Here is a 27,494-nt window from a genome sequence, read left to right as displayed (position 1 = left end):
GCCGCTACTGATTGGTTGCGGGGCTCGCGGGTGGCGGTTGGCTGCTCCTCGAACCTCCTCCTCGTGCCGCTACCGCCGCCGCTGAGAGGAGCCACCGGCGACGCCAGAGCTGCGAATCCGGGTAAGTCGGGGCCCTGGGTCTCAGATGCTCCTGGTGTCCAGTGAGACTCTCGAGGAACTGCCCTTTCCGACTTTTTCTCCTCGCCCGGGCTCTTTGGTAGTCCTGGCACTCTGTCACATGGGAGTTGTAGTCTGCCATGTATTATCAACTATGGGCCAGAGCCGTAAGAAGACTTCGATTCCCAGCAGGAATTGCGACTAGCCGGTCAACAAACGCCCGGGCCACGCCTCCTCAGCCAGCTCATTGGGTAGTTTATCCCTTAGCCCCCCCTTCCTGGATTTCATTGGTTACTGTCCCTCACGGAGGCTGGGTTCCGGCCTAGGCTGTAGGGCGATTGGGTACTGTATTCGTCAGTCGCCCCGAAGACGGCTTGCAATTGGTCAAAGCTGGTGCCCATCACTTGTTGTGGGGCAGGGTCCTAGGCAGATCAGGCGGTCGTAGGCTCAGGTTGGTGTCGGTCCCGGAGGGAGGCAGGTCTTGGGCTTTAGGCCCACCCTCTAGCGCTGCCGGGTGAGCGCGATTGGTCACAGTGAAAGTCGCTCTTCCTTGAGGGGCGGAGCCGACCAGGATGCGAATATCTATTGGTCTAGGCCGGCGCCGGTCAGCGGGGTTGTGGCCACTGATTGGCTGGCTGCTCCAGCTGTTGCAGGTCCATTCACCATTTTGTGTGTTGGAGTAAAAAAAAAAGGGAGAATCGAGAGGGAGAGCCGGAGGGGGGGCGGGGAGGGACCGGACCGGACCGAGCCGGGGCTACGGCCCCCCGCCCCGAAACCCCGCCGAGCCCGAGGTGAGGGGCGGGGCCAGGGCTGACTTGGGCAAGGGGGTTTCGGGGGACTGGGGGCCGGGAGGGGACAGGTGGCAGGGACGGGGAGGGAGTACAGGGGGAAAGGGGTGGGCGGAATGGTGGGAACGGGAGATGGAGTGGAGGAAGTGGTGAGGGGGGTGGTGACAGAAAAGGGGTGACTGGGGGAGGCTGTGGTGGGCAGAGAACGGGTAACAGGAATGGAGGGGTGACAGGACTAGATCAGGGTGACAGGGAGAGGGAGGGGACAGAGTTGGAGGGGGTGACAAGGAGAGGTGATGTGATGGGTAGAGTGAGTGACAAGTCCGGAGATGGCAGACAGGAGAGTGACTGGGAGGAAGAGCTGACAGAAACAGATGAGGGTGACGAGGGGGTGACAGACGAGGGGGCTTAGGGCCTGTTAGGAGCAAGGTAGAGGTGGTGACAGGATGGAAGAAAGAGTGGCAGAGAAACTGGTGCATGGGAGCAGAGAGCATGAGACCCCGCAGAGCCAGAGTCTGGGCTGCCTGGGGTTAGGGAGTTATTGCTCAGATTCTAAGGGAGGCGAGGATCCACAGAGCTCTGGGTGGGAGTTATCCAGGCAGGGGTGGGCAGGAAGGGAACAGGGACCCCACGGGAAAGGATAAGGCTTGGCTTCTGGGGTGAAGAGCCCAGACCGGGCAGCAGGGTTTAAGAGTACCGGGCAGTGTGGTTGTAGGCCCTGGGTGGAGTATGTGAAGGTTTGTGTTTGGGAATGGGCAGGACTAGGGCCAGATCTCAGCCCCCAGGAGGGTGGCCCAGCGGATCAGTGGGGAGAAGGTGGTGGCATCTGTCCAAGTCTTGGGACTTGGGTGGCAGCCCCAGTGTAGGAAGCCCCAGGCCTTCCAGGCTCTGCCTGTGAGGACCCCAGGATTGGCCCGGGGGAGGGGCAGGCCTGGGACTGCAGAGTCTACAGAAGGAGCAGGCCCCAAGTGGGAGAGCAGGAGGTCAGATGTCCTGGGGGAGCCTGAAGACTGTAAGGGTTGCCTCTGATTGCGTTTGGCCTATGGTCCTGGGTCCCCCAACCCTCCTAGGGCCCCCCTTTTGGCCTCTCGGGCCCTGTCAGTGACTTCAGAGTAAAGTTTTTTCCCTTTTCTTTTCGAAGGGCAGCTTGAAAGGGGGCGGGCAGTAATGACTGTTCAGGAAGTAGGTGAGGTTGGCCTGCTCGGCCTGTCCTGCTTTCTTTGACCTTCTCCCACTTACCCCTACCTGGAGTCAGAGGGCATATTTGGGGCCCGGTGGGGAGGCAGCCGGCTCAGCCACCTTGCCAGAGCCAGCCCAGCCAGGGCGGGGATGCATGCAGGCCAGAAGTGGGGGCTGGGTTCACTGGGTATCACAGCGGGTGCTGTTGAGGGAGGGTCAGGCTCCCATCCAGTGGCACAGTGAAACCCTGGGGTATAGCTCTGTGTCCCACTGTGTGATGATGTGTGTGTGCCTGTGTGTGTTTGTGTGTGTGCATGTGCTCATGCACGGCCCTGTGGCAGTGCTAGGTATGAGCTCTTGCCCCAGACGTGCCACTGCCTGCTCCCTGCCAGGATCTGGGGAGATGGCTGTAACTGGCAGGCCTGGGGTGCAGAGCAGAGTGGGCAGCCGTCCCTGGGGACTCTCAGCTGTGCACTCCTTCCCACAATGCCTGGCCATGCCAGGCTGCCCAGAGGGGTGGGGGTGGGGGGAGGAGCTCCCATCACAGCCTGGTCACTCCCTTTCTGTGTCTGTGTCTGTGTGCATGTGTGCATACGTGTGTGTTTGAGTGTAAGTGCCCTCTGGACAGTGACCGTGCGAGTACGCGTGCCCTCTGGATCATGTGACAGGCGGCACACTGAAATGGTTAGGAGCACAGACCCTGAAACCAAATTGCCTGAGTTCAGGCTCTGGCTCTACCATTTCCTAGCCAGATGATCCTGGGCAAGTTGAGTTGCTTAACCTCTTTGTGCCTTAGTTTTCTCAAGTATTAAATGGGGTAATAGTAGCACTCGCCTCTTGGGTCTGTTGTGAGGATGAAATGGGTTAAAAAAGGCCCGTTTTAGCACAGGGCCTGGCACACAGTGCATGCTCCGTGGGTGTGAACTTACAGCTTCTCGTATCCCCGTGAGGCATTACAGCCTGCGTACATGCACCTGCCTTGTCCTCTGCGGAAGGAGCAGGTGTCTGTGAGGGTTCCCCAAGCAGCCAGGGTATCTGTGCTCAGGGGGCATGGGTGCCAGTTTGTGTCTGGGTGCTGACCAGGGACCCACATGAGTTAAGGGTGGTCAGAGAGGAGGCCTTGGGGACCATAGAGTTGAGGCAATGGCCTCAGCAAGTGGGAAATCTTGGGGGCCACTAGATCTGGGAGTTCCTGAGTTGCTCCTGATGACCCCTGTCTACCTTCCCCTGCCACAGGTGTCTGAGGGTGTGGGCAAAAGATGAAGCCAATGAAGAAGACATGCACTGGCCTTCTGGGTCCTGGCAGTGGCGGCGGCAGGTCCCCACCAGCCACCAGGGCCAAAGCCCTGAGGCGGCGAGGGGCTGGGGAAGGTGACAAGCCAGAGGAGGAGGAAGACGAGACGCAACAGCAGCAGCAGCCAGGGCCAGAAGAAGCTGAAGAGGGTGAGGAGGAGGAGACAGCTGAGCGGGGCCCTGGGCTAGAAGGGCCACCCCTGGAGCTGCACCCTGATGACCCGACCCCAGGCGCAGCCGAGGACCCCAAGGGAGAAGGAGAGGCAGGCCGCTGGGAGCCCTCACTCAGCCGCAAGACAGCCACGTTCAAGTCTCGAGCGCCTAAGAAGAAGTACGTGGAGGAACATGGGGCTGGCAGCGGCGGGGTTGCTGGGGCGCCTGACGAGCGGGCGCGGACACCCGAGGAGGCTAGCACCCTGGGTTTGCCTCCACGACCACCCACCTCCACTCGCTCCTCTTCTACAGACACGGCCAGTGAGCACTCAGCTGACCTGGAGGATGAGCCTATGGAGGCCTGTGGGCCTGGGCCCTGGCCCCCCAGGGCCAGCACTGGCAGCTATGACCTGCGGCAGCTGCGGTCCCAGCGGGTACTGGCTCGGCGTGGCGATGGCCTCTTCCAGCCGGCGGTGGTGCGCCAGGTGCGCCGAAGCCAGGACCTGGGCGTGCAGTTCCCTGGTGACCGGGCCCTGACTTTCTACGAGGGGGTGCCAGGCGGTGGTGTAGATGTGGTTCTAGATGCCACGCCACCACCAGGTGCGCTGGCAGTGGGCACGGCTGTTTGTACCAGTGTGGAGCCTGGCGTGGCTACCTACCGTGAGGGGGTAGTAGTGGAGGTGGCCACCAAGCCAGCTGCCTACAAGGTCCGCCTCAGCCCTGGCCCCAGCTCCCAGCCAGGCCCTCCACCTACCCTACCGCAGCCCCCACACCGCGAACCTGAGGAGGCTGTGTGGGTGGCCCGCTCCAGCCTGCGCCTGCTGCGGCCCCCCTGGGAACCCGAGGCCCTGCCGAGGAAGCCCACCACAGGCCCTGAGGAGGAGCAGGCTGAGCCCGGGGTCACCCTGCCGTCTTGCCCTGCTGCCCTGGATCCCAAGCAACCCGAGGATGCTGAGGTATCCAAGATCAGCTTTGGCAGCAACCTGGGGACTTGTGAAGAGGGTGAAGAGAAGCATCCGCCAGCCTTAGGCACCCCAGCCTTGCTCCCCCTGCCTCCGCCCCAGCTCCTCTCACCACCCCCCAAGTCTCCAGCCTTCACAGGCCCAGGCCGCCCTGGAGAGCAGCCCTCGCCCTGCCAGGAGGGGAGCCAGGGTGGCAGTCGGAGCAGTAGTGTGGCCTCCCTAGAGAAGGGGGCAGCACCAGCGGCCCGGGCTCGCACACCATTGACAGCTGCCCAGCAGAAGTACAAGAAGGGTGACGTGGTCTGTACACCCAATGGAATCCGCAAGAAGTTCAATGGCAAGCAGTGGCGTAGGCTGTGCTCTCGAGATGGCTGCATGAAGGAGTCGCAGCGGCGAGGCTACTGCTCACGCCACTTGTCCATGCGAACCAAGGAGATGGAGGGCCTGGCAGACAGTGGGCCAGGCGGGGCTGGGCGGCCAGCTGGCGTGGCAGCCCGGGAGGGCAGCACTGAGTTTGACTGGGGTGATGAGACGTCGAGGGACAGTGAGGCCAGCAGCGTGGCAGCCCGGGGAGACTCACGACCACGCCTGGTGGCCCCTGCTGATCTGTCCCGCTTTGAGTTCGATGAGTGTGAGGCGGCTGTGATGCTGGTGTCACTGGGCAGCTCGCGCTCAGGCACACCCTCCTTCTCCCCCGTCTCTACGCAGTCACCATTCTCACCTGCCCCGTCACCCTCACCCTCGCCGCTCTTCGGCTTCCGCCCCGCTAACTTCAGCCCCATCAACGCCTCCCCGGTCATCCAACGCACTGCCGTTCGCAGTCGCCATCTGAGCGCCAGCACCCCTAAGGCTGGTGTGCTGACGCCACCAGACCTGGGCCCCCATCCGCCACCACCTGCCCCACGGGAGCGCCATTCCTCCGGCATCCTGCCCACCTTCCAGACCAACCTGACCTTTACTGTGCCCATCAGCCCTGGGCGGCGGAAGCCAGAGCTGCTGCCCCACCCAGGGGCGCTGGGGGCCCCTGGCACCGGGGGTGGAGGAGCTGCCCCAGACTTCCCCAAGAATGACAGCCTAGACTCTGGTGTGGACTCGGTGTCCCACACCCCTACACCCTCCACGCCAGCCGGCTTTCGGGCTGTGTCACCTGCTGTGCCCTTCTCCCGTTCCCGTCAGCCCTCGCCATTGCTGCTGCTGCCCCCACCTGCTGGCCTGACCTCAGATCCAGGGCCCTCTGTGCGCAGAGTGCCTGCGGTACAGCGGGACTCCCCCGTCATTGTCCGCAACCCTGATGTACCACTGCCCTCCAAATTTCCTGGGGAGGCAGGCATTGCCAGTGAAGCCCGGACTGGGGGACCTGGGCGGGGGTGCCGTGAGACCCCAGCACCTGCCGGGGCAGCCAGTGGGAAGCCTGGCCTGCCCCCACCCCTACCGGCCCCTGTGCCCATCACCGTGCCTCCAGCTGCACCGACTGCCGTAGCCCAGCCGATGCCCACCTTTGGCCTGGCTTCTTCGCCCTTCCAGCCTGTGGCCTTCCACCCCTCACCTGCTGCCCTGTTGCCTGTCCTGGTGCCCAGCAGCTACACCAGCCATCCTGCCCCCAAGAAGGAAGTCATCATGGGCCGGCCTGGGACAGGTAAGGGGTGTTGGTGGATGGGCTGGGCAAGGGCTCCCTTGAACTGGTGAGCTCCCCACCTCAGGAGGGGTGCAAGAGGGAGGCTGGCCTCTCTGCACAGATGGCACCTCGCGAATTCCAGTGGTAGGCAAGGGACTGGATTCTGAGACTTTGAAGGCCCAGTGCACGGTTTCCAGAGGCCTCCTGCTGGGAAGTGCAGTCTACCCCCCCGAGGGCTGGCAGTCATCAGACCTTTACCCAGTCCCAGGGAGCTGACGGGGGAACAGAGAATGATAACCATAATGACAGGCCCATGCATCAGGGGACAGGTGGGCATCACTGTGAAGAGCATGGCATGTGAGCTTCTTGCCAAATCCTCACCAACCCAAACCAAGCCCATTACCATCGAGTCAATTCTGACTCATTGTGACCCTATAGGACAGAGTAGAACTGCCCCATAGGGTTCCAAGGCTGCAGTCATTACAGAAGAAGACTGCCACGTCTTTCTCCCTCGGAGTGGCTAGTGGATTTGAACTGCCGATCTTTTGGTTAGCAGCTGAGCTCTTAACCACTGCGCCAACAGGGCTCCTTCAGATCCTCACTCGCACCCCATAACATAGTACTCACAGTAGACCTGGCCCTGTTTGAAGCCCTTTTCAAATATTAGCTCATTTAGTCTTCACGACAGCCCCAATAGGCAGATGCTGTCATTAGACCTCGTGTAGTTGACACAGGGGACCGGAGTAGTAATTTGCCCAGGGTCACATGGCTAGGAAACATAGAGCCAGCTTTCAGACCCAGGCAATCTGACTCTTGACCCCTCTGCCATAGTGCTGGCTTACTGGAGGGAAAGCTGAGCCTCCAGGAGGTCCTCTGTTGAGAGAAGGCAGGACCAGGACTTGAACCCTCGTCTGCACCACTGCACCCAGTAAACCTCACAGGCATAGTCAGTGCCATGGAGGAGAGCAGGAGATTGTGCTGAGTATGCCTCAGGGCGCAGATCTAGTCTGGCTGCCCTTGGGATGGAGCGTACAAGCTAAGAGTTGATGGATAAGTAAGAACCACCAACCACAGGTTCCTGGGAAGAGGCAGATAAGAAGGCTCCAGGCTTGAAAGAACCAGAGCCTGGGAGAGGGTCAAGGAAGCCAGTGTGGCTGGAGCGGGTGAGGCCGGGGTGGGGAGAGTGGCATGTTTGAGAATGTGCTGGAGAGTCAGGCCCAGGCCAGGCTGGGCCTTGTAGGAGCAACTCAAAGAGAGGGTGACAGACGTGGCGCCAGCCCCTTCCTTAGCATCTTTTCCTGTTTGTCTGTCTGTCTATGTGTCTGTCTGTCTGCTTGCCTTTGTTAACTGGTGGCCTCCTCTGTGCCTTACCCTGTGCTGAATGGTGATGAGGACACAGCCCAGCCCTGCCCTCACAGGGTTCACCGTCCACTGGAATAGACGTACGTGTCCTCAGACATGACAGTCCAGAGTGGTCAAAGCAGAGTGGTCACAGCTGGGATGGGGAGGCTCAGGAGGCTGTGGGAGCCCCGAAGAGGTAACCAGTCCAGCCTGGGAAGTCAAGGAGGGCTTCCTGGAGGAGAGGCCAGAAGCCTATCAACAGACCTGCAGAGTGAGCTGGAGTGAGCCAGGCAGGGCAGGTAGGAAGATCTTCCAGGCAGAGGGAACAGTTTATGCAAAGGTCTTGAGTCAGAAGCAGGTATTTGGAGGAAGCTGAATTTGCAAAGTGAAGGGTTTTAGAAGGTGAGCGAGTGTGAGGATGTGGGACTGTATTGGTGAGCAAGAGCCAAATCATGTAGGGTCCTTGTAAGATATTTGAACTTTATCCTAGGAGCACTAGGGAGCCACAGAAGGTTTTGACCAGAATAAACCCCTTTGGCTTCACTGTGGAGGGTAGGTTTGAGTTGCTGAGACCAGGGAGACCAGGGAGGAAGGGGGCTGGTGTGTGCCTCTGGGCAGAAGCTGGCAGTGCCATGGATGGGGGCAGGCATCAATTCAAGAAGGAGCCTGGGCCCTGTCCTCACGTAGCTCCCAGTCCAGACCTGTCCCCAGACCCAGGAGAGGACACGGGTTGTGCTCGTCCCTCATGCTCATGCACTGAGTGAGATGAGGTGTGTTTTTTTGCCCCCCTGCAATATTTTTTATACTTGTTATTATAGTTGATACGAGCAAAATTCCACAGAGGTGGGCACAGCAGGAATTCCTGTCCTTAGACAGATGAAGAAACTGAAACAGAGGGACTCTAACCACCCTCCACCCCCAGCCCTGCATGCCCCAAGCCCCTGACATTGCCCTCATAGCACTGTCCCACGTGACCCTCACTGCTGTGTCAGGGAGGGTTGGCTTAACAGGGCAGGCCCAGCAGGAATCTTGCCACCATCTTCCAGATGAGAAAAAGTAAGGCCCTGACAGAAGAAGAGTCCTGATGCAGGTTGCCCAGTCAGGGAAGGACAGGACTGGGCCTTGAAACAGGTCTCCTGACCTCCAGATTGCAGGACCCTTACTACGAAGAGTTCCAGTAATAATAGCTTATTGAGCACTCGTGACGCATGTGTCTGGCACATTCAGTAAGTGCCGTCTGAGCATTTGCTAACTGAATCCTCACAATGTCCCATGATTACTAGTTCATTTTGGCAGTGGAGGACACTGTAGCCCAGAGAGATTAAGTGACTTGCTTATTATCACCTAGCTAGGAAGTGATAGAGCCAGGATTTGAACCCACGCTGTCTGACCTCAGAGCCCAGGCTCTTAACGGCACTCAATAATAATGATGATAATAATAACCACTCTTCATTGGGCATTTACCATGTATCCAGCCCCAGGCTTAGGGACTTCTTATCAAATCCTGCCGGTGCTGTGAAGTTAGGATTGCTGGCTCCGTTGTCCAAGGGAAGAACTGAGGTTCAGGAAAGGGAGGCCCCTCGCTGGAGGCCGCCTGGTCGTCAGAACTTGTCCAGTGCTTGTCCTGACGGTTCTGAGCAGCACCTCCCTGACAACACCCCGCTGAAGTATCCAGGTACCCCTCAGGTTCCCAGACAGCTGGCCCTTTTGTTCTCTTCCCTACACACTTGGGAAGCAGGCTCCTTGGGGCCTTCTCCCTCTGAGAGGTAGATAGGGCGCACCATGCCTGGTGGCATAGTGAAGCCACAGTTCTGGCCCCTTCTGCCCACCCATGCCAGGGGCTGACCTTCACTCAGGGGGCAGCAGGTGTGAGGGGGCGGCCCAGGGAAGCTTGCCTGCTCTTGCCCCCCACCAGGCATTTGCTTCCGCTGGGGGACATGCCGGGGCAGGCGGCTGGCATTCTCAACATTCTGCGCATGGCCGGGCGGCCAGCTGCTGTTGCCGCCTCCCTCTGACTCTTCCAGCCTGCTCCCCAGGAAAGGAACCCGCCTCAGGGCCTGCAGCCCCTGCCCAGGAGGCCAGATGTCTCAGCCCCATTCCTGGCACAGTTTCCCTCCCAGCTCCCAGCTTCTCGCCTACTGACAGGCGTTGCCCCTTCTCCTAGGCGCCTCTGTCTGTCTATCTCTGTTTGGCCACTGTATGTCTATTTGTCTCTCCCCTAGTTCCCTCCATCTGTCTCTCTCTAGGTCTCTATTTCTGGGCCTGTCTGTCTCTCTGGACCCTTGTCTCTCCCTCTCAGAGTCTGGCTCTCCATACCTTTCTGGGTATGTCCCACCCTAGGCTTCAAACCTTGTCTGAGCTTTTAGCCCACCCTCTTTCTTTTTTGGCCCCCAGTCTTGGGATCCTGTGTCTCTGGGCCATTCTTGGCCTCTCCTCTAGGCCTCCCTCTCCAACTCTTTAGACATACCTGCTGCCCCTATCTCGCCTTCACCCTATATATCTCAGGTGCTCAGTTCCTTTAAGGCAATGGACAACTGCTAAGCACCAGGTCCCCTACTCCCTTCTTGGAGAGTGTTGGGAGGTTGTCCAGGCCCTAGGGGCCCCCTCTTTTTTTTTTTTTGTTAACAAATTTTCTTCGTGCTTTAAGTGAAAGTTTACAAATCAAGTCAGTCTCTCATACAAAAATTTATACACACCTTGCTATACACTCCTAATTGCTCTCCCCATAGTGAGACAGCACACTCCCTCCCTCCACTCTTTCTCCTCTTGTCCATTTGGGTAGCTTCTGGCCCCCCGCCCTCTCATCTCCCCTCCAGACAGGAGATGCCAACACAGTCTTATGTGTCTACTTGATCCAAGAAGCCCATTCTTCACCAGTAACATTTTCCATCCCATATTCCAGTCCAATCCCTGTCTGAAGAGTTGTAGGGGCCCCCTCTTGCTCCTTGACAAATTAGCTACCCACTGCTGTTCCCAAAACCTGCTAAGGGGTGTCAGGAGCCATCCTGCAGACCCATCTACCATCCAACCACCTGTTCCCAAGACAGGCAGGAAGGCGGGGGCTGTATAACCCAGGCCAGGAGATCCGGCGTCGGGGAGCGGCAGGAAAGCAGCTCCTGTGCCCACCCACCTGCTAGAGGGCATAGACTCAGATCATCCTACCTTCCTCCCACCCTTCAGAAGATACATTTGGTCCCAGCTCCACTTAACTGAGTTCTGGAGATAGTCTACCCCAAGGGGTAGGGCCCCAGAGACCAGGCAGTACCCACCAGCTATTCTTGGGCAGGTGAAGAAATAGGCCTCAAGAGGGGCTGAAGCGATTTGAGCCAGAGTCTCCTGACTCCTAAATCCAGATCCTGCCCGCCAAAATTTCCATTTTGTCTCAATGAACTCCATCTCCACTGCCAGAAGTCAGCTCCCTCCATCTTCAGGCCCCTCCTGCCAGGCCCAAGACTGAGCAATTCTGGGGCAGCGGGGTGGGGAAGGCAGGGCTGGATGCAGGCATAGGAAAGGGTGATCGGGGGAGATACTGAGTCTAGGGAGGCCAGAGGACAAGACAAGACTCTGGCTACCAGGGGGGTTGGTGAGGGAGGTTCAGGTAGGCTTCTCAGTGGAGATGACATATGAGCTGGTGTCAGGAATGAGTAGGTGATTTCAGGGTAGTGAAGGAAAGGGAAGAGCCATCCAGGTGGAGGCAGCCACGTGAGCAAAGGCCAGGAGGGGTGAAAGTGCGTGAACTTTGAGTGGCTGATTGAAGCTGGAACTGAGGCTGAAGCCTAGGCTTGGCTGAAGAGTGCCACAGAGGACAGGCCCATCCAGGCCAGGCGGCTGAAAAGCTGAGGCTCTAATCTGGGGTCAGTGGGGAGCCAAGAAAGGGCTTAGAGCGTGGGAGGGAAAAGGTTGGATCTGGGTGTCAGAAAGATCCCTCTGGGCAGTGGAGACCCAGGCTGGGAAGAAGAGGGTGACTGCGGAGAGGGAAGCGTTGGTGAGTTTGCAGGGGTGAGTCTTAGTGACTTTGTGGAAGAGACCCCAGCTCCCTCAGCTTGGCAGCCCCCAACACCTGACGCTTCGAGAGGTTGCGCTGCCTCCTGGCGGCGGCGGGCGGTGGGGCGGGCGATGCACGCATGCGCAGCGGGGCAGGCGGGGGTGCGGCCAGGCACCCCCTCAGCATTAATGGCTCCATTAGCGGCCGGGAGGGAGGCGCATTAGCTGCGCCGACGGCGTCTGGCTCCCATTACCACCGGCGGCAGCGGCTGCACCGCAGGCGGCTGGACCCTAGCCCGCCGCGCCGCCTCCTTCTCCCGCTCCCCGTTCCCTGTTCCCGCTTCCCACTGGGGCCCGGGCTAGGGACCCGTGCCCCCCATGTCGGCGGAGAGCTGACTGTGAAGCCGGGCAGACCTGGATTCGAATCCTGATCGTGCCATCTCCGGATTGCTAGACCCTACCCCACTCTGAGCCTATTTCTTGTGTAGCAGTCGGGAAGATTGGGTGTACCGGGGGTTTGTAGTTCGGAATAGGTACCCCGTGAGGGCCGCACCCAGCCCCCTCCGGCACCTAGAAGTGCAGATTCCCGCGCCCATGGGGGTAGGCACCCAGAGTCAGACCTTCGACCTTCCCATTGGCCTCCGTGGCTTTTGCCGACTGCCGATTGGCCGAGACCTGCTCCCGTTCCTGCGCAATTAACCCCTGCGCGGCTGCGCCTTGGCGCTGGGTGCCACTCCCCCCCCCCCCCGCAGACAGCCCGGGTGCCAGCTGGCCCGCGACCCGCCGCGGCCCGCGTGGGTGTCAGGCCGGCCGGGCGCCCGCCCGCCCTCCCAGCACAAAGCGGCTTTGTGGGGCCCGCCAGGGTCTGGCTGGAGGCCAGGCGGCGAGTGGAAAATCTCGTGAGCGAGGGGAGGGGAGGGGAGCGCATGGCTGCGCCCCCTCCTCTGCGAGGACCTGGGCACCTCCCTCAGCCTGCGCCGACCAGCCGGCCGCCTGTACGATCCTCCCTTTCCCCACCACCCGCACTTTCCAACCTCCAAGTTCACATCCCGGTCCTCTGCCCGCATCCCGCCTATCTCCCTATTCCTGAGGACCCTCCCCCACACCTCTTCCCTGCCTCTCTTTTCCTCCTGGTCCTCCTTGCCTACCCCAGCCCCACTCACACTGACTCACCCTGGTGCTATTTTTAGCCCCCATCCCTCCGGAACAGCGCCAAGCCCAATCCTGGGCTCGTTCCCCAGGCAACCCTGTTCGTAGCCGACGCCGCCCGGTGTGGGTGGGTGGGTGGGTGTGTATGTATGTATGTGGAGGGCGGGTGAGGGGAGCTGGGGACACCAGGGTGGGGTGGTGCGCTAAGGGGGGGACCCGGGCCTGGAGAGCGGGGTGGGGAGCCCCGGGTGGCAGGGCGCGGTGCCTCCTGGGCTCAGTAAACGGTCCGTGAGTTCAGTGTGTCTGCCTGTCCCTCAGTCTGTCAGCATCTCTGGTTGCGCACCCTGGGCCCCTCTGGGCAGGTCTCAGCCTGCGCTGCCAGGGTGGCTGTCGGTGTCTCCGTCTGGGCTCCGTGTCCCCAGGCCAGGGTGGAGTGGTGCAGTGCGGTGGGGGATGTTTTGGGCCAGGCCTTTTGTGGAGTTGGTGAGGGTGCTGGGGGTGGCCTCTGCTGCAGTCCTACCCAGTACCTGCTTTGAGTGAAAGACCGCTTTGACCCCCACGCCCCCGTGGGGCGGGGCCTTGGTTTGGGGAACCCCCTCAATCTTTTCCAACTCTGGAGGCCCCAGTTAGGGTGGGGGATGACTGGAGAGAGACAGTCCCTTCCTAATCACCCTCAGCCAGGGTTCCTCCATCCCGAACAATGGAAGCTAAGTATAGGGCTGGCCCAGCGCCCAGGGCAGGGGGGCCCTTTCCCGCCCGGATTCTCGCCCCTCCCTGCCAGGCTGGGCCCCCACTTGGCTGTACTCTGCCCTGGAAGGGGCCTCTTCCCATCCCTCCTCCATGGGCACTGTGTCTTCTACCAGATGTGCAACTCTCCCAGATGTGTGAGGCCCTCTCCCTGCTTTGCCAGGCCTGGTTCTTTTTCTCACCCAACGGGAATGGGGGAGCTGAGGACAGGGCCCCTCTGAGCTCTGTCCCTGGACTGCATTGCAGTGGGGAAGGGGTTAACTTGCCAGTAGGTGACTCACCGGTGGGGAGAGGAGGGGGTAGTGGTGGGGAGATAGCAGGCTACATTGATTTCAGCCTCCATTTCTGCCTCACATTGCAGTCCCTGGGGCAGTGAGGTAATGGAGGGTCTGAGTCGGGGGCAGTCACCTAATAGTCCCTCGGGTGCCCCCTCCAGGCTCACAGCCAAGTGTCTGGCCCCGCAGTCTCTGGAGGTCAGTAGGCTACAGGCCTCCCTTTCCCCATCAGGGTTCAGGTTACCTGGTTCTTTTGGCACCCCTCTTGCCCTCAGCTCCATAATTGAACGGGGCAAATTGGGGTTATCTGCTCCTGCCCTTGACCCCACCTTAGTAGGAGCCCCAGTCTTGGTCCATCTGAACTTGTTCAACTTTACCAGCCCAGGTATGACCCTAGGCCTCTGCCTCTACTGAGTGCCTTCCTGGGACCCATACCTAGGGCCTCTGCTTCTGTGCCTCCTGGGCCCCAAACTCTTGTGTGTGTCTCTCTCTGTGCCCCTGACTTTTCTGTAGTTATCAGTCTCTGTATCGCTGTCTAAGGTCCTCTTTTGGGGAGTCTCTGCATGTGCCCATCCTGAGGTTAAGTACTGAATAATGCAAAGAGCACTTGAGTTGGAATACTGGGCTGGTAAGTCCTGGCTGCATGATCATGCACAACGTATTCAGTCCTTCAGAGGCTCATTTTTTCGTCTGAACAATGGGCATAACAAAACGTACCTCCCTAGGTGAATGTGAGATTCAGTGAACACTAGCATCCAGCATATAGCAGCCCCAAGTAAGGGTTAGTTTCTTTTCTTTATCGAGGCCCTTTTCAGGGGGGAGAGGGGAGTGTTGACTCCCAGCCTAGAGTCGTGGTACCAGCCATGGTGGTGCTTGGTGGGCCCCTGTGTTGCTAGGTGGAGGATTCCAGGTGGCTGATGAGTGTCACCCTGGGTAGCTGAATGACAGTGGATGGCCATGGGGCTCCATATACCTGATGTGTCTGGGTACCGAAGTAGATAGGGCTTGTGCGGGTAAGTTTATAGTATGTGGGGTCAAGTCAGTATGATGGTGTATTTGTGTGTTGGGGATGGGGGGATACTATGTGTCAGGAAGGCTGTATGAGCGTGTGAAGATGGAAGAGTGTGTGTGTGATTGGGAGGTGTGTGGGATGTGTGTGCTTGGTGGAATGGCATTCGCTGTGATATGTGTGAGATAATTCTGCCTGTTTGATGTGTGTGTTTGTTTGATGATTCACGTGAGCTCATGGATGTATGATGAGTATATGTGTTGGTGGGGCCTGTAGGTAAGGTATGTATGAAGTGGGTGATGTGAAGAGGGCCGGTGAGAAGAGTGTGTATGACGGTGAGTGTGAGGTAGTACACGTGTGAGCATCGTGTGTGATTTTGTGTGTAGCAGTGCAGGTGTAAGACCGAAGGTATATGCGAACTTGGAGGTGTGTGAGAGTAATGGGTGTGGCATGAAAGTCTGTCTATGAGGACTATGTGTTTGTGCTGGTGTGGGAGTTGGTGAGGGATCAGGGGTCGCTCCCCTAGCCCTATATGCTGTTATCTGGCTTGCGGGGCGGTGCGCGCCTCGGCGGGTGTGAGGGAGGCGGACCGAGCCGCGCGTGAGCGTGTTCCTTGCACGAGCTGGACACACACCACCACACACAACCTCAGGGCCTCCGCAGCACGGAGCCCCGAACCGCCCCCCTGGCTCGGTGCCTTTACTGCAGTGCGCCCTCCCTGCCACCCTCCTCCCTCGGTCCCGCCCTCGGCCGGCTCGGGGCCAACCGGGGTCCGCCCCGCCCCGCCCTTATTTGCATATGACTGACGTTCCCCCGGGGCGGCCAATAGGGGCGGGCGCGGCGGGGCCTGACCCGCGCGCGGCGGCGACAGCCAATGGGCTCACGCGCGGGGGGCTGGCCTTGCGCGGAAGGCCGCGGGGGAAGCGGGGAAGGGGCGGGGGGAGGCGCGCGGGGGGAGGGGAGCGCGTAGTAGTGGCGGGGCGGGGAGGCGGCGGTGGTTCGGCGCGGGGTTCGCTCGGAGCGCACAGACGCACGCACGCTGGTCTGTCTGCCCGCCCGGAGCCGGAGGTCGACCCGGCGCTGAGCCGCGGGCCCAGGGCCCGGAAAGGCGGGGCGGCGGCGCCTACAGCCGGGGCGCGCGGGGCCGGAGCCGTTACCCGCCGGGGCTGCGAGGGAGGGAGAGAACGAGCGAGCGAGCCAGCGAGCGGGGAAGGGTGGGGGCCGCCCCCGCGCACGCGCGCCGCGCCCCGCCCGTCCGGCTCCGCGCGGGAGGAGGGAGAGGGAGGGGGCGGTGCCGATGGCCCCCGTGCCGCGCGCCCCGTGACGGCCCCCGCGCGCGCCGGGGGGCGGGGCGGGGCCGGCTCGCGCTGACCTCCCCCGCCCCCCGGGCGGTGGGGAGGCCGGCGGCGCTGTGCGCAAGCGCGCCCGGCGGAGACCCCCCGCGTGGGGCGGCCGGAGGGGGGCGGCGGGGGGGGGCATGCGGCGACGGCCTCCCGCTCCCCCCCGGCCCAAGCGGCGACGGCGGAGGAGCGGACGGCAGGAGGAGCGGCGGCGGCCGCTGAGGAGGCGCGAGCCCCGGTCGGGGCCCCCCGCCCCGGACCATGTACTCGGCCCACAGGCCCCTGGTGCCTGCGTCCGGCGCGGCCTCCCGTGGCCTCGGCATGTTCGGTCAGTATTGCCTGCGCCCTGGAACTGCAGCGGTCAAGGTGTCAGGGTGATAAGTGCGGAGTAACGGTGATGGGGGATCAGTATAAGAATGGTAGAGGCAGAGCCAGGGGGAAAGTTACAGAGGCTGGCTCAGTGGTTAGTGACAGCAGGTGGGAGCGGAGTGAGGAATGGGGAGTATCTGGGTGTAGTTGATGAGCTATAACAGGCCTCTTGTAAGTGGAGGTGTGAGCTGCAGAGTAATTGGCTTTCAGGGCCTGGATGGGAATAGGAGCAGCATAGGATCTGCTAGGCATGAAATGGAGCAGAGTGGGGGCTGTGATTGAGAAGTGGGGCTAAGGACAGGGCTGGGGAAGTGAGGCACGATTTGCTCGGAACAGAGTGATGGGTCGGAGTGTTTGGGGTGTGCTTTGCAGAGAGGAGGAGAGAGAGACTGGAGGAACCTGGAGGGTGATTCACCAGGGAGAAGGTCAGGAGGGGGTAGGTCCAAAGAACGGCCCCTGTATTGTCTGCTGGGTGCTGAGCTCCTTCTTCCCCATCCTCTTAGAAGATGAGGAGGCCTTGATAAGAGAGATCTTTGTGAAAAGAGGAGGAGGTTCAGGTCCCTGGCAATGTTATGTGGTTGGAGGGCCTGACAGGCTTTTGGGCCCTCAGTGCCCCAGGAGTAGGAGGCGGGGTCATCATAGGGTCATGAGTGTTTTCCATGATTGTTTTTCTTATTCCTTACCAGTTTGCTTCCTTGGTATCTACTTTTTTGTGTGTGAGCCCCTCAGAGAATCAGGTCTCGAGGCCAGTGCCTAACATAGAGCTCCCCCAGTCCATGTTCTTGAAGGCATGGGTGGGGGGTCACCCCAGGTCAGGTTGATCTGGAGCAGGGGGAGGCCTGGAGTGATGGAGACCAGGGCTAGGGCGTTTCCCTCATCTCTTCTTCGTTCTCCCCTTAGCAGGGGCCTTCTCTGCTGGTTCCACTTCCCCCAGGAGCCAGGCAGTGAGAGGGGAAGCCCATTCCTAGCTAAGGCTGCCCCAGGAGCCCAGCCAGGGGTGGGTCCCAGTCCAGGGCTTTCCCTTCTACCACCCAGCTGCTGGGGCTGAAGGTGAGAACCTTCTTGTGTATATCCTTAAGGAAATACCTGGCGCTTACTCTTTTCTTGGGCATACTTCTAATGATTCTCTACTTTCCCATTGTCTGTGCCTTGTTTTCCGAGGAGTTTACCACACCCTCCTTTTTCTGGGCAAGGGGGCAGGATGGGGGTTGGACTGAAAATAAGCTCAGAGGTTTAGCAGGAGGGAGGCTGGGAGGCCTCTTCAGGGGTGGTGGTTTCTCTTTGGTGGGGGATGCTGGAGCCACCTGTGTTCAGCCCAGGAAGGGCAGGTCTGACTCCTTGGGGTCTGTGGTAGGTGAAGGGAGGAAAGAGGAAAAACCTGAGATCCCATGCCTCATGGATAATAGGTGGAGAGATTCAGGAGGGGAGATAAGGCCGTTTGCCTCGGAAAGGGAAAGGGGGCGTGGGTCCAAGGTGAGGGGCTGACACAGCCTGGGAGAGAGGGTGCTGGAGTTGTGGCATGGTTGTTGCTGGGGCGGGGGGGGGGGTCCCCAGCCTAGCTGAGGTCTTGGGGTCTTGGGAATATGGGGTGGCAGCCAAGCATGACCTGGTTTGTGGCAGGAGCTGGTCGTTTTTCTAGGCTGGTTCCTGGTGGTGGGGATGGGGTGTGAGTACTATTTCCCTTCCCTGTTTCTGTTTTCTTTTTTATAAATCTAGAAACCTTTAAGGGAGGAGTTTTTCCTGAGTGATGTCGCATGGTGGCTTTGAGATCAGGGGGGAGGTGTAAAGAAGGGCTGGAGCTAGCTCCACTAGGGTGGAGAAGAGCTTGAGTTGGGGGTCAGGGCCAAGATCCCCTGCTGACCAGCTCACCTGGCTCCTTCCCACAGTGTGGACAAATGTGGAACCTCGCTCTGTGGCCGTGTTCCCCTGGCACTCCTTAGTCCCCTTCCTGGCCCCCAGCCAGCCTGACCCCTCCGTACAGCCAAGCGAGGCCCAGCAACCCGCCAGCCACCCAGTGGCCTCCAACCAGAGCAAAGGTGAGGAGTGGGGGGCTGTGGGAAGGCATGTGGGTGGGGTCTAGGTGGCCAAGGGGCCCTCTGATCCACCTCTCCATCCCTAGAACCTGCTGAGTCGGCAGCTGTTGCTCATGAGCAGACACCTGGTGGGACAGGAAGTGCTGACCCTGGGCGGCCCCCTGCAGCCACATGCCCTGAGAGCCCAGGGCCCGGACCCCTACACACACTGGGGGTGGTGGAACCTGGCAAGGGTCCCCCTCCCGCTACTGAGGAGGAGGCCTCTGGCCCCCCAGGAGAATCCCGGCTGGACAGTGAGACGGAGAGTGACCATGACGATGCGTGAGTGCACTGAGGCCTGGAACTTGGAGGGGCAGGGCGGCCAGAGACACAGTCCTCACTGTTTCTGCCTCCCCCACCACAGCTTTCTCTCCATCATGTCCCCTGAGATCCAGTTGCCTCTGCCACCTGGAAAACGCCGGACTCAGTCCCTCAGTGCTCTGCCCAAAGAACGGGACTCATCTTCTGAGAAGGATGGACGCAGCCCCAACAAGGTGCCACATCTTTCTACGTGTTTCTCCTCACCTTGTGCATCCCTCCAAGGCTCTCTCCTTGGCCCTAACCATCCCCTCTTGGGGCTCTGTCTACCACAGCGGGAGAAGGACCATATCCGGCGGCCCATGAATGCCTTTATGATCTTCAGCAAGCGACACCGGGCCCTGGTCCACCAGCGTCACCCAAACCAGGACAACCGGACTGTCAGCAAGATCCTAGGCGAATGGTGGTATGCCCTGGGGCCTAAGGAGAAGCAGAAGTACCATGACCTGGCCTTCCAGGTAATGCCCCCTCCTACCAGGGCCACCCTGGCTTCCTCTGGTGGAGAGCGTGAGAGGTCACCCTGCCCTCTCCTGCCAGGTGAAGGAGGCCCACTTCAAGGCCCACCCAGACTGGAAGTGGTGCAACAAGGACCGAAAGAAGTCCAGTTCAGAGGCCAAGCCCGCTAGCCTAGGGCTGGCTGGAGGGCACAAGGAGACCCGGGAGCGGAGCATGTCAGAGACAGGCACTGCTGCTGCCCCTGGAGGTTAGTCAGCCAGACCGTTGGCGCTTGCACCCTGCCTACTGCCTCCCCAAGAGCTACCAGCTACTCCTTGACTTGCTCACCCCATGCCCTGGCCGCGCTTCTGTGCCCAGTTCCTTTTATCTGAGGACTCTTACCACAAAGAAACTGACAATTTTTTTACACAAAGGAGCCTGGGAGGTCCAGACAGATAAAATTCCCAAATGGCAGTCTCATCAGTAGCTGTCAATTTATTGAGCACTTTTACTATATTCTAGGCAGCAGGAAAAGGATAATTTATAGTACTTGAAATCTATCCCATTTTCCAGTTAAGGCTACAGAGGCTTAGAGAGGTAAAGACACTTGCTTAAAGTCACAGAACTAGAAGGTAGCTGAGCCAGGATTTAAACTTCAGCAGGTTTTGTTTTCAAGGCTCTAGTTGGAACCATTGTACCTGATGACACATGTAATAGGCTGTTTCTATTTATCGAGTGTCTTGTGTGTTTGGCACTGTTTCGGGGTGCTTTTCTGAAGCGATCTTGTGGATATGGCCCCACTGCTTGATGAGGGTGGGGGTGTTACTGCATTTCTGAGATGAGGGAACTGAGAGTGATAGGTTAGTAGTTAGATATCCAGGGCCACGTGACCTATTTCTAGGCTCTTGCAATCGTGGAAGAGCTGCTTCCCATTGAGGAATGGGCTCGATTCTAGCCAACCCAGAAGGCAGGGCCCAGCAAGGAGGAGATGCTGGGCTGGCAGGCGGAGTCTCTTTGCCTCCAGGTGGCCCAGAAATGCCATTCTGCTTCTATCTAGCACTAGAAGTATCTGTGGGTGGCTCGGTCACTCCAGGTGCTGGTGAGGGGCTCCTGAGTGATTGCTCCCCCTACCCTTCACTCTACAGTGTCATCGGAACTCCTGTCTGTGGCAGCCCAGACACTTTTGAGCTCGGACCCCAAGGCTCCAGGGAGTGGTTCCTGTGGGGCAGAACGGCTGCACACAGTTGGGGGTCCTGGCTCAGCCCGACCCCGCGCCTTCTCCCACAGTGGGGTCCATAGCCTGGATGGCGGAGAAGCAGACAGCCAGGCACTGCAGGAACTGACTCAGGTCTGGGGTGCAGGCCCCCTGGGGGGGTACAGGTAGGGCTGCCCAAGGCGGCAGCCGTGGCTGAGCCCTCCCTGCCACCTGCCCTGCAGATGGTATCCGGCCCAGTGTCCTACTCTGGCCCAAAGCCCAGCACCCAGTATGGGGCTCCAGGCCCCTTCACAGCTCCTGGCGAGGGGGGTGCCCTGGCGGCCAGTGGACGGCCCCCCCTGCTGCCCACTCGAGCCTCTCGTTCCCAGCGGGTTGCCAGTGAGGACATGACCAGTGACGAGGAGCGCATGGTCATCTGTGAGGAAGAAGGGGATGATGATGTCATTGGTGAGCAGAACAGGGCCTCAAATCCTGTCCAGGGACCTTGGCTGAGGCTGGGAGGGTGGGTGGAGATTTGATTTAGGTCCCCAGGCTTCTTTTTTCTTCCCTTTGACATTTGTTCACAATTGGATATGTGCTGAGTTCAGGCTCTCTCAAATAAACCCAAGCAGGAAACCCGGAGGACACAGGCATGACTAGGCCATTAGGCACAGTGTTAAAAACTCTTACTCCTTTTAGGTCGGGGGTTTGGGCTGAGGAATAGGGTTTCCAGACAATACTCCCTGCCACCTGGGGCGGAGCTGAGGCCAGAGCGCCGCCTCCAGACAGTTCCTCCAGGGCAGCCCTGCACCCAGCCCCTTTGCTGACATGGTTCTCTCTGCTCCCTCAGCTGACGATGGCTTCAGCACCACTGACATTGATCTGAAGTGCAAGGAGCGGGTGACTGACAGCGAAAGTGGAGACAGCTCTGGGGAGGACCCCGAGGGCAGCAAGGTGAGGGCCTGGCCATGTGGTATTGTCCAGTCAAACACTCCCAGCAGGGGGAAGAGCTGCTTCTCCTGTGGGGGAGATTCAGGCCCAGAGAGGGCAAGCTACTTGCCTCTTGGGGAGCTGGGTCCCAGCCAGGATGAACTGAGGCCTTCAGCTGGCAGAAGTGCAGACTTGGGCTGGCCTGGCTGACAGGTGCGTGGGGTGTGGCTACCTAAGTGCCTGGGCTCCCCTGACATGGTGTTACTCCTTTCTTCCACCCAGGGCTTTGGCCGGAAGGTGTTCTCACCTGTGATCCATTCCTCCTTCACACACTGCCGTCCGCCCCTGGACCCTGAGCCCCCCGGGCCCCCGGATCCACCTGTAGCCTTTGGCAAGGGCTACGGCCCCACCCCGTCGTCCTCCTCATCTTCGCCTGCCTCTGCCTCAACCTCTGCAGCCACCTCCTTCTCCCTGGGCTCAGGAACCTTCAAGGCCCAGGAGTCAGGGCAAGGCAGCACAGCAGGCCCCCTACGGCCCCCGCCCCCTGGGGCTGGGGGACCAGTGACACCTTCCAAGCCCACCCGGTTCCTTCCAACGGATCCTGCCACCTTCCGACGCAAGAGACCTGAAAGTGTGGGGAGCCTGGAGCCACCAGGCCCCTCAGTTATTTCGGCACCTCCCAGTGGGGGAGGAAACATTCTGCAGACACTGGTCCTGCCCCCAAATAAGGAGGACCGGGAGGGCAGCAGAGCCCGCATGCCCTCGGCCCCTGCTCCATCGCTGGCCTACGGGGCCCCAGCAGCCCCCCTGTCCCGCCCAGCCGCCACCATGGTCACCAACGTGGTGCGGCCTGTCAGCAGCACTCCTGTGCCCATTGCCTCTAAGCCCTTCCCCACCTCCAGCCGGGCTGAAGCGTCTCCAAATGACACGGCAGGTGCCAGGACTGAGACGGGCACTGGGTCCCGGGCTCCTGGGGGCTCCCCGCTGGGTGTCAGCTTAGTGTATTCAGACAAGAAGTCGGCAGCAGCCACCTCACCAGCCCCACACTTGGTGGCTGGGCCCCTGCTGGGCACTGTGGGAAAGGCACCTGCCACTGTTACCAACCTGCTGGTGGGCACCCCAGGCTATGGGGCCCCCGCACCCCCTGCTGTCCAGTTCATTGCCCAAGGAGCCCCTGGCAGTGGGGCCACTTCAGGCTCTGGAACAGGTGCTGGGAGTGGCCCCAATGGGCCAGTGCCCCTGGGTATCTTGCAGCCAGGTGCCCTGGGCAAGGCTGGGGGAATCACCCAGGTGCAGTATATCCTGCCCACATTGCCCCAGCAGCTTCAGGTGGCACCTGCCCCAGCAGCAGCCCCTGGGACCAAGGTAGCAGCTCCCAGCGCCCCTGCACCCACCACCAGCATCCGTTTCACGCTCCCACCGGGCACCTCCACCAACGGCAAGGTCCTGGCTGCCACTGCACCCACTCCTGGCATCCCCATCCTGCAGTCTGTACCTTCTGCTCCACCCCCCAAAGGTGAGACCCGAGCTAGGCAGTACAAGGAAAATGGTAAGTTCTGTTCCACTCCCTTATAACCTTTTCTTGCTTGTCTCTTAACTTGCAGCCCAGTCGGTGTCTCCGGTGCAGGCCCCACCCCCGGGTGGCTCAGCCCAGCTGCTGCCTGGGAAGGTACTAGTGCCCCTGGCGGCCCCTAGTGTGTCCGTGCGGGGTGGAGGTGCCGCCCAGCCACTGCCCTTGGTGAGCCCGCCCTTCTCGGTACCTGTGCAGAATGGTGCCCAGCCGCCCAGTAAGGTGAGGACACCTTGGCTGTGTCTCCCACCTTTTACTCCTCCCCATTCTGGGGGGTATGTCTGTGTGGCTTCTGCATTTCTAACCGTTGGTCTTTATCAATCTGTGTCTTTTTTTTAGTCTCTTCCTTTTCCATTTCTGTCTCTGGGACTCGGTCTTCTTCCGTGTTTCGGTGCATGCTGTTTTTCTTCTCAATTCTGTTTTCGGTGCCTGTATTTGTTCTCTCTCTCTCCCCTCCCCCCCCGCCCTTTCACTGTTTTCTTTTTTTTCTTTGTTTCTTCCACTGTTTTTATCCCAAATTCCGCCTTTCATGTCCTTGCTTTGAGCCACCCTCGTAGTCTCAGCCCTTTCCCCCGTCCCATCCCAGGGACCCAGCTCACTCCTACCTGTGGGTGCTCTTGCCCACAGATCATCCAGCTGACTCCAGTGCCAGTGAGCACACCCAGTGGCCTGGTGCCACCCCTGAGCCCAGCCACATTACCTGGACCCACCTCTCAGCCCCAGAAGGTCCTCCTGCCCTCCTCCACCAGGTAATCACAGTTGAGTTTGTTTTCCCCAGAAGCCAGTCCAGAGAAGGGGTGGGTGGGTTGGCTCTCCTCACTCGTTCCCCTTTACCCTCCATGCGGCAGGATCACCTACGTTCAGTCAGCAGGCGGGCACGCACTGCCCCTGGGTACCAGCCCTGCATCCAGCCAGGCTGGAACGGTCACCTCATACGGGCCCACGAGCTCTGTAGCCCTAGGCTTCACCTCGCTGGGGCCCAGTGGCCCTGCCTTCGTGCAGCCCCTACTCTCAGGTGAGGGGTAGCCTGGTAGGCAGGGTGGGGAACCCAGGGTGGGGCGGGGGCAGTCCAGGCTCTGACTCTTGGTGCTCTCCCTTTCCCTTTCTCTCCCTCTAAGCAGGCCAAACCCCACTGCTGGCTCCCGGCCAGGTGGGCGTGTCACCTGTGCCCAGCCCCCAGCTGCCTCCTGCCTGTGCCACCCCTGGAGGGCCCGTCATCACAGCATTTTACCCTGGCAGCCCTGCACCCACCTCCTCAGCACCCCTGGCCCAGCCCTCCCAGGCCCCCCCAGGCCTGGTCTACACTGTGGCCACCAGCACCACCACCCCTGCTGCTGCCATCTTGCCCAAGGGCCTTCCGGCCCCTGCCACTGCCACCCCAGCCCCCACCAGCCCCTTTCCTAGTGCCACAGGTGGGTATCAGGCCAACCCAGGGCAGGATGAATTGGGGGACCCAAGGGGTGGGCTCTAGTCAGGCCTGGCTCAGCGAATGCTTTTGTTTCCACCAGCAGGCTCCATGACCTACAGCTTAGTGGCCCCCAAGGCCCAGCGGCCAACCCCCAAGGCCCCTCAGAAAGTGAAGGCGGCCATCGCCAGCATTCCCGTGGGTTCCTTTGAGGCAGGTGCCCCTGGGCGGCCTGGTCCTGCGCCCCGGCAGCCACTGGATCCTGGCCCAGCCCGCGAGCCAACTGCCCCTGAGTCTGAGCTTGAGGGGCAGCCTACAACTCCAGCCCCTCCACCACCCCCCGAGACCTGGGCTTCAACAGCCCGGAGCAGCCCCCCGCTGCCCTTGCCTGTTGAGGAGCGGACCAGCACCAAGGGTCCTGAGGCCACGGTGAGGACTTGGCAGGCAGTTGGTGGGGAGCTTCCACTTGGGGTTGGCTCTGCTTCTCTGTCTGATGTCTTTGCATTTTTGTTCAGCTCCTTTTCCCTTCTCAGCTGTCTGAATGTGCCCTTGTTTGTCTCTGGAGTTAAAAGCCTTTTCCGTGGTGTTCCTCTTGCTTGTCTGTGTTGTCCGCTTTCCTGACGTCCTTGTCTGGGCCTTCCCAAGTCTGTGTGACTGGACCTTTTTCATGAGTCTGTGTCTGGCTGACTTAGCATCCATTTCTGCTTCCGGGCTCTGTCCTCACCCACCTGCTTGTCCTGGTCTGTCTGAATCTCGTGTCCTCTGTCTCCCTGCCCGTCCTTACTCAGGCCAGCAAATTCCCCAGCTCATCCTCAGAGTGGCGCGTCCCCGGCCTGGGCCTGGAGAGTCGTGGGGAGCCTCCCACCCCTCCCAGCCCAGCGCCGGCTCCAGTCTCTTGTGGCATCATCGGCAGCAGTGAGGGCAACAGCGGGAGGGCGGCTGGGGATACCCCTGAGCGCAAGGAGGTGGCTAGTACCGGCAAGAAGGTGAAGGTGCGGCCCCCGCCCCTGAAGAAGACCTTTGACTCTGTGGACAAGTGAGCATGGCCCCGGGTGCCTTGACAGACTCTGGGGGGTTGGTGGAAGAGTGGGCAGCTGCAGGCTGGGGCAGGGGAGGTGACCCTGTGGGCTCTCCAGCAGGGTCCTGTCAGAGGTGGACTTTGAAGAGCGCTTTGCTGAGCTGCCTGAATTTCGGCCTGAGGAGGTGCTGCCCTCTCCCACCCTGCAGTCTCTGGCCACCTCCCCCCGGGCCATCTTGGGCTCCTACCGCAAGAAGAGAAAGAACTCCACCGGTACGCAAGCGCTGGTCATCTAGGTGAGGTGGGGGAACGGACAGGGACCGCCTCTTCTGAGCCTGCCTCTGTTTGGCCAGACCTGGACTCGGCACCCGAGGACCCCACCTCGCCCAAGCGCAAGATGAGAAGACGCTCCAGCTGCAGCTCTGAGCCCAACACCCCCAAGAGTGCCAAGTGTGAGGGAGACATCTTCACCTTTGACCGTACAGGTATAGGCGCTAAGCAGGCAGAGCTGTGGGGACCTAGGGCCTACCAGAGGGGCGGGAATAGGGTCAAAGGGAGTGAGGTGGGATGGGTGGCTGTGAGAGCGGGAGAACAGCAGGTTTGGAGGCCAGCTGTTGCTCAAGTTCTATGTGACCTTTAGCAGGTCCCCTCTTTTTGTCTCTCTTCAAAGTGGGCTTCAGGGAGGGCTTGGGTGTTCAGGGTGCTGCTGTAGCATCACCCTGCCTGTGTGTGTGCGCTGCTCCCAGGTACGGATGCTGAGGATGTGCTTGGGGAGCTGGAGTACGAGAAGGTGCCGTACTCGTCACTGCGGCGTACCCTGGACCAGCGCCGGGCCCTGGTCATGCAGCTTTTCCAGGACCATGGCTTTTTCCCCTCAGGTGAGCCTGTCTCAGAACTGGCCAGCCAGGCGGAGGCAGAGGGAGCACCTGGCTGGGCCCTGCCTGCACACCTCGTCCTGCCTTCCCCAACCCCCGTGCCTTTCTGTCCCCAGCCCAGGCCACAGCAGCCTTCCAGGCCCGCTACGCAGACATCTTCCCCTCTAAGGTCTGTCTGCAGCTGAAGATCCGTGAGGTGCGCCAGAAGATCATGCAGGCGGCTACTCCCACGGAGCAGCCCCCAGGGGCCGAGGCCCCCCTCCCCGGACCGCCCTCCACTGGCACCGCTGCTGCCCCTGCTCCCACGCCCAGCCCTGCTGTGGGCCCTGACCCCAACTCACCTGGCTCGGACTCTGGCTCGGCCCCGGCTGCCCCACCACTGCCTCCACCCCCAGAGCTGGGGCCCGGACAGCCTGGCTGGGAGGGGGCCCCCCAGGCCTCCCCTCCACCCTCTGGCTCTTCCACAGCTGCCACAGGCAGGTGAGGGGCCCCTGAGAAGATCCCAGGACCCACGGTGCCCCTTTCAGGACATGGACAGTATGTAGGTGGCAGGAATGGGGGCGCAGGATGGTTACGTCCCCGTCCCCACCCCCCCTCCCCGGCCAATACAGCCATTTCGTCCTTTCCAGCTTGGGGCGGAATGAGGCCTGCTCCTCTTGTATATACCCCCTCCCCCAACAGCTCCCTCCCTGTGATGGGGGCAGTTGAGGGGAGGCAGGGGCCCCGTCCCTGCACCGAGCCCCTGTACATAACCTGGAGTGTGTTACCTTCAGACCTTTTTCACTTGTACTTTATGCAAAATGGCTCGTGTGAGGGCTGCAAGCTGGAGGGTAGTGTGGGCCTTGGGCCACAGGAAGGGACCTGTGGAGTAGGGGGGAGTTCATGCACCCCTTTTTTCCCCAGAGGGGCTGGACTCAGGTTAGTTTGGGGGTGGGGGCTCCTGCACTTTGCCACAGGCATGGGGAGGGTTCTCTCCCCACCCCCTCTGCCTTCCCAACTTGGGTTGTACTTTCTAAGAAGGTGATTCCCCCTACCCTCGCCCCCACCCCAGAACAAAACATGTTGATCATGTGCAATATTTCTTACTGTGCCGAAGCTGAAATGACCGAGATTAAAGCTGTTTAACACACCTGTGTGGTGACCCACTTTAAAGGGGAAGGGGTGCTTCTGCCAGCCCTATCCCCAGATGGCTCTGGGGTGCTACACTTCCCATGAGGTGCAGGGTGAGAAGGTACACGTGGCTGCAGCAATTCCGGGATCCCTGTGCCTATCCCCCCAATGTCAGGGGGGCTTGTGGGTCGGTGACCCTGACTCACTGGGACCTCTGATCCCAAAAAATGCTCGGGGAGAGTTCC

General features: G+C 60.4%; 1 protein-coding gene across 7 annotated transcripts; it reads left to right on the top strand.

Annotated features, from left to right (window-relative positions):
• On the top strand, positions 1 to 27,487 carry CIC (capicua transcriptional repressor). Of its 7 annotated transcripts, none has more exons than XM_049900791.1 (21): positions 1 to 121; positions 3,321 to 6,128; positions 18,208 to 18,357; positions 18,441 to 18,675; positions 18,758 to 18,887; positions 18,987 to 19,169; positions 19,249 to 19,414; positions 20,292 to 20,494; positions 20,584 to 20,809; positions 21,192 to 21,295; positions 21,554 to 22,787; positions 22,876 to 23,063; positions 23,469 to 23,590; positions 23,690 to 23,856; positions 23,960 to 24,253; positions 24,350 to 24,675; positions 25,035 to 25,282; positions 25,383 to 25,537; positions 25,618 to 25,749; positions 26,011 to 26,142; positions 26,256 to 27,487. In XM_049900791.1, the coding sequence occupies exons 2-21, from the start codon at positions 3,344 to 3,346 to the stop codon at positions 26,621 to 26,623; spliced, it is 7,548 nt and encodes a 2,515-aa protein (XP_049756748.1). In that variant the 5' UTR covers positions 1 to 121; positions 3,321 to 3,343; the 3' UTR covers positions 26,624 to 27,487. The 7 variants fall into 7 exon arrangements, with proteins under 7 accessions (XP_049756748.1, XP_049756751.1, XP_049756750.1 ...); XM_049900794.1 differs by lacking the exon at positions 1 to 121 and adding an exon at positions 783 to 908 and having other exon boundaries at positions 23,963 to 24,253; XM_049900793.1 differs by lacking the exon at positions 1 to 121 and adding an exon at positions 783 to 908 and having other exon boundaries at positions 24,353 to 24,675.
• Positions 27,488 to 27,494: the final 7 nt, after the last annotated feature.

This window comes from Elephas maximus, chromosome 11 (genome assembly GCF_024166365.1).
Source record: "Elephas maximus indicus isolate mEleMax1 chromosome 11, mEleMax1 primary haplotype, whole genome shotgun sequence".
Lineage (NCBI taxonomy): Eukaryota > Metazoa > Chordata > Mammalia > Proboscidea > Elephantidae > Elephas > Elephas maximus.
This window is presented reverse-complemented; position numbering and strand designations above follow the sequence as displayed.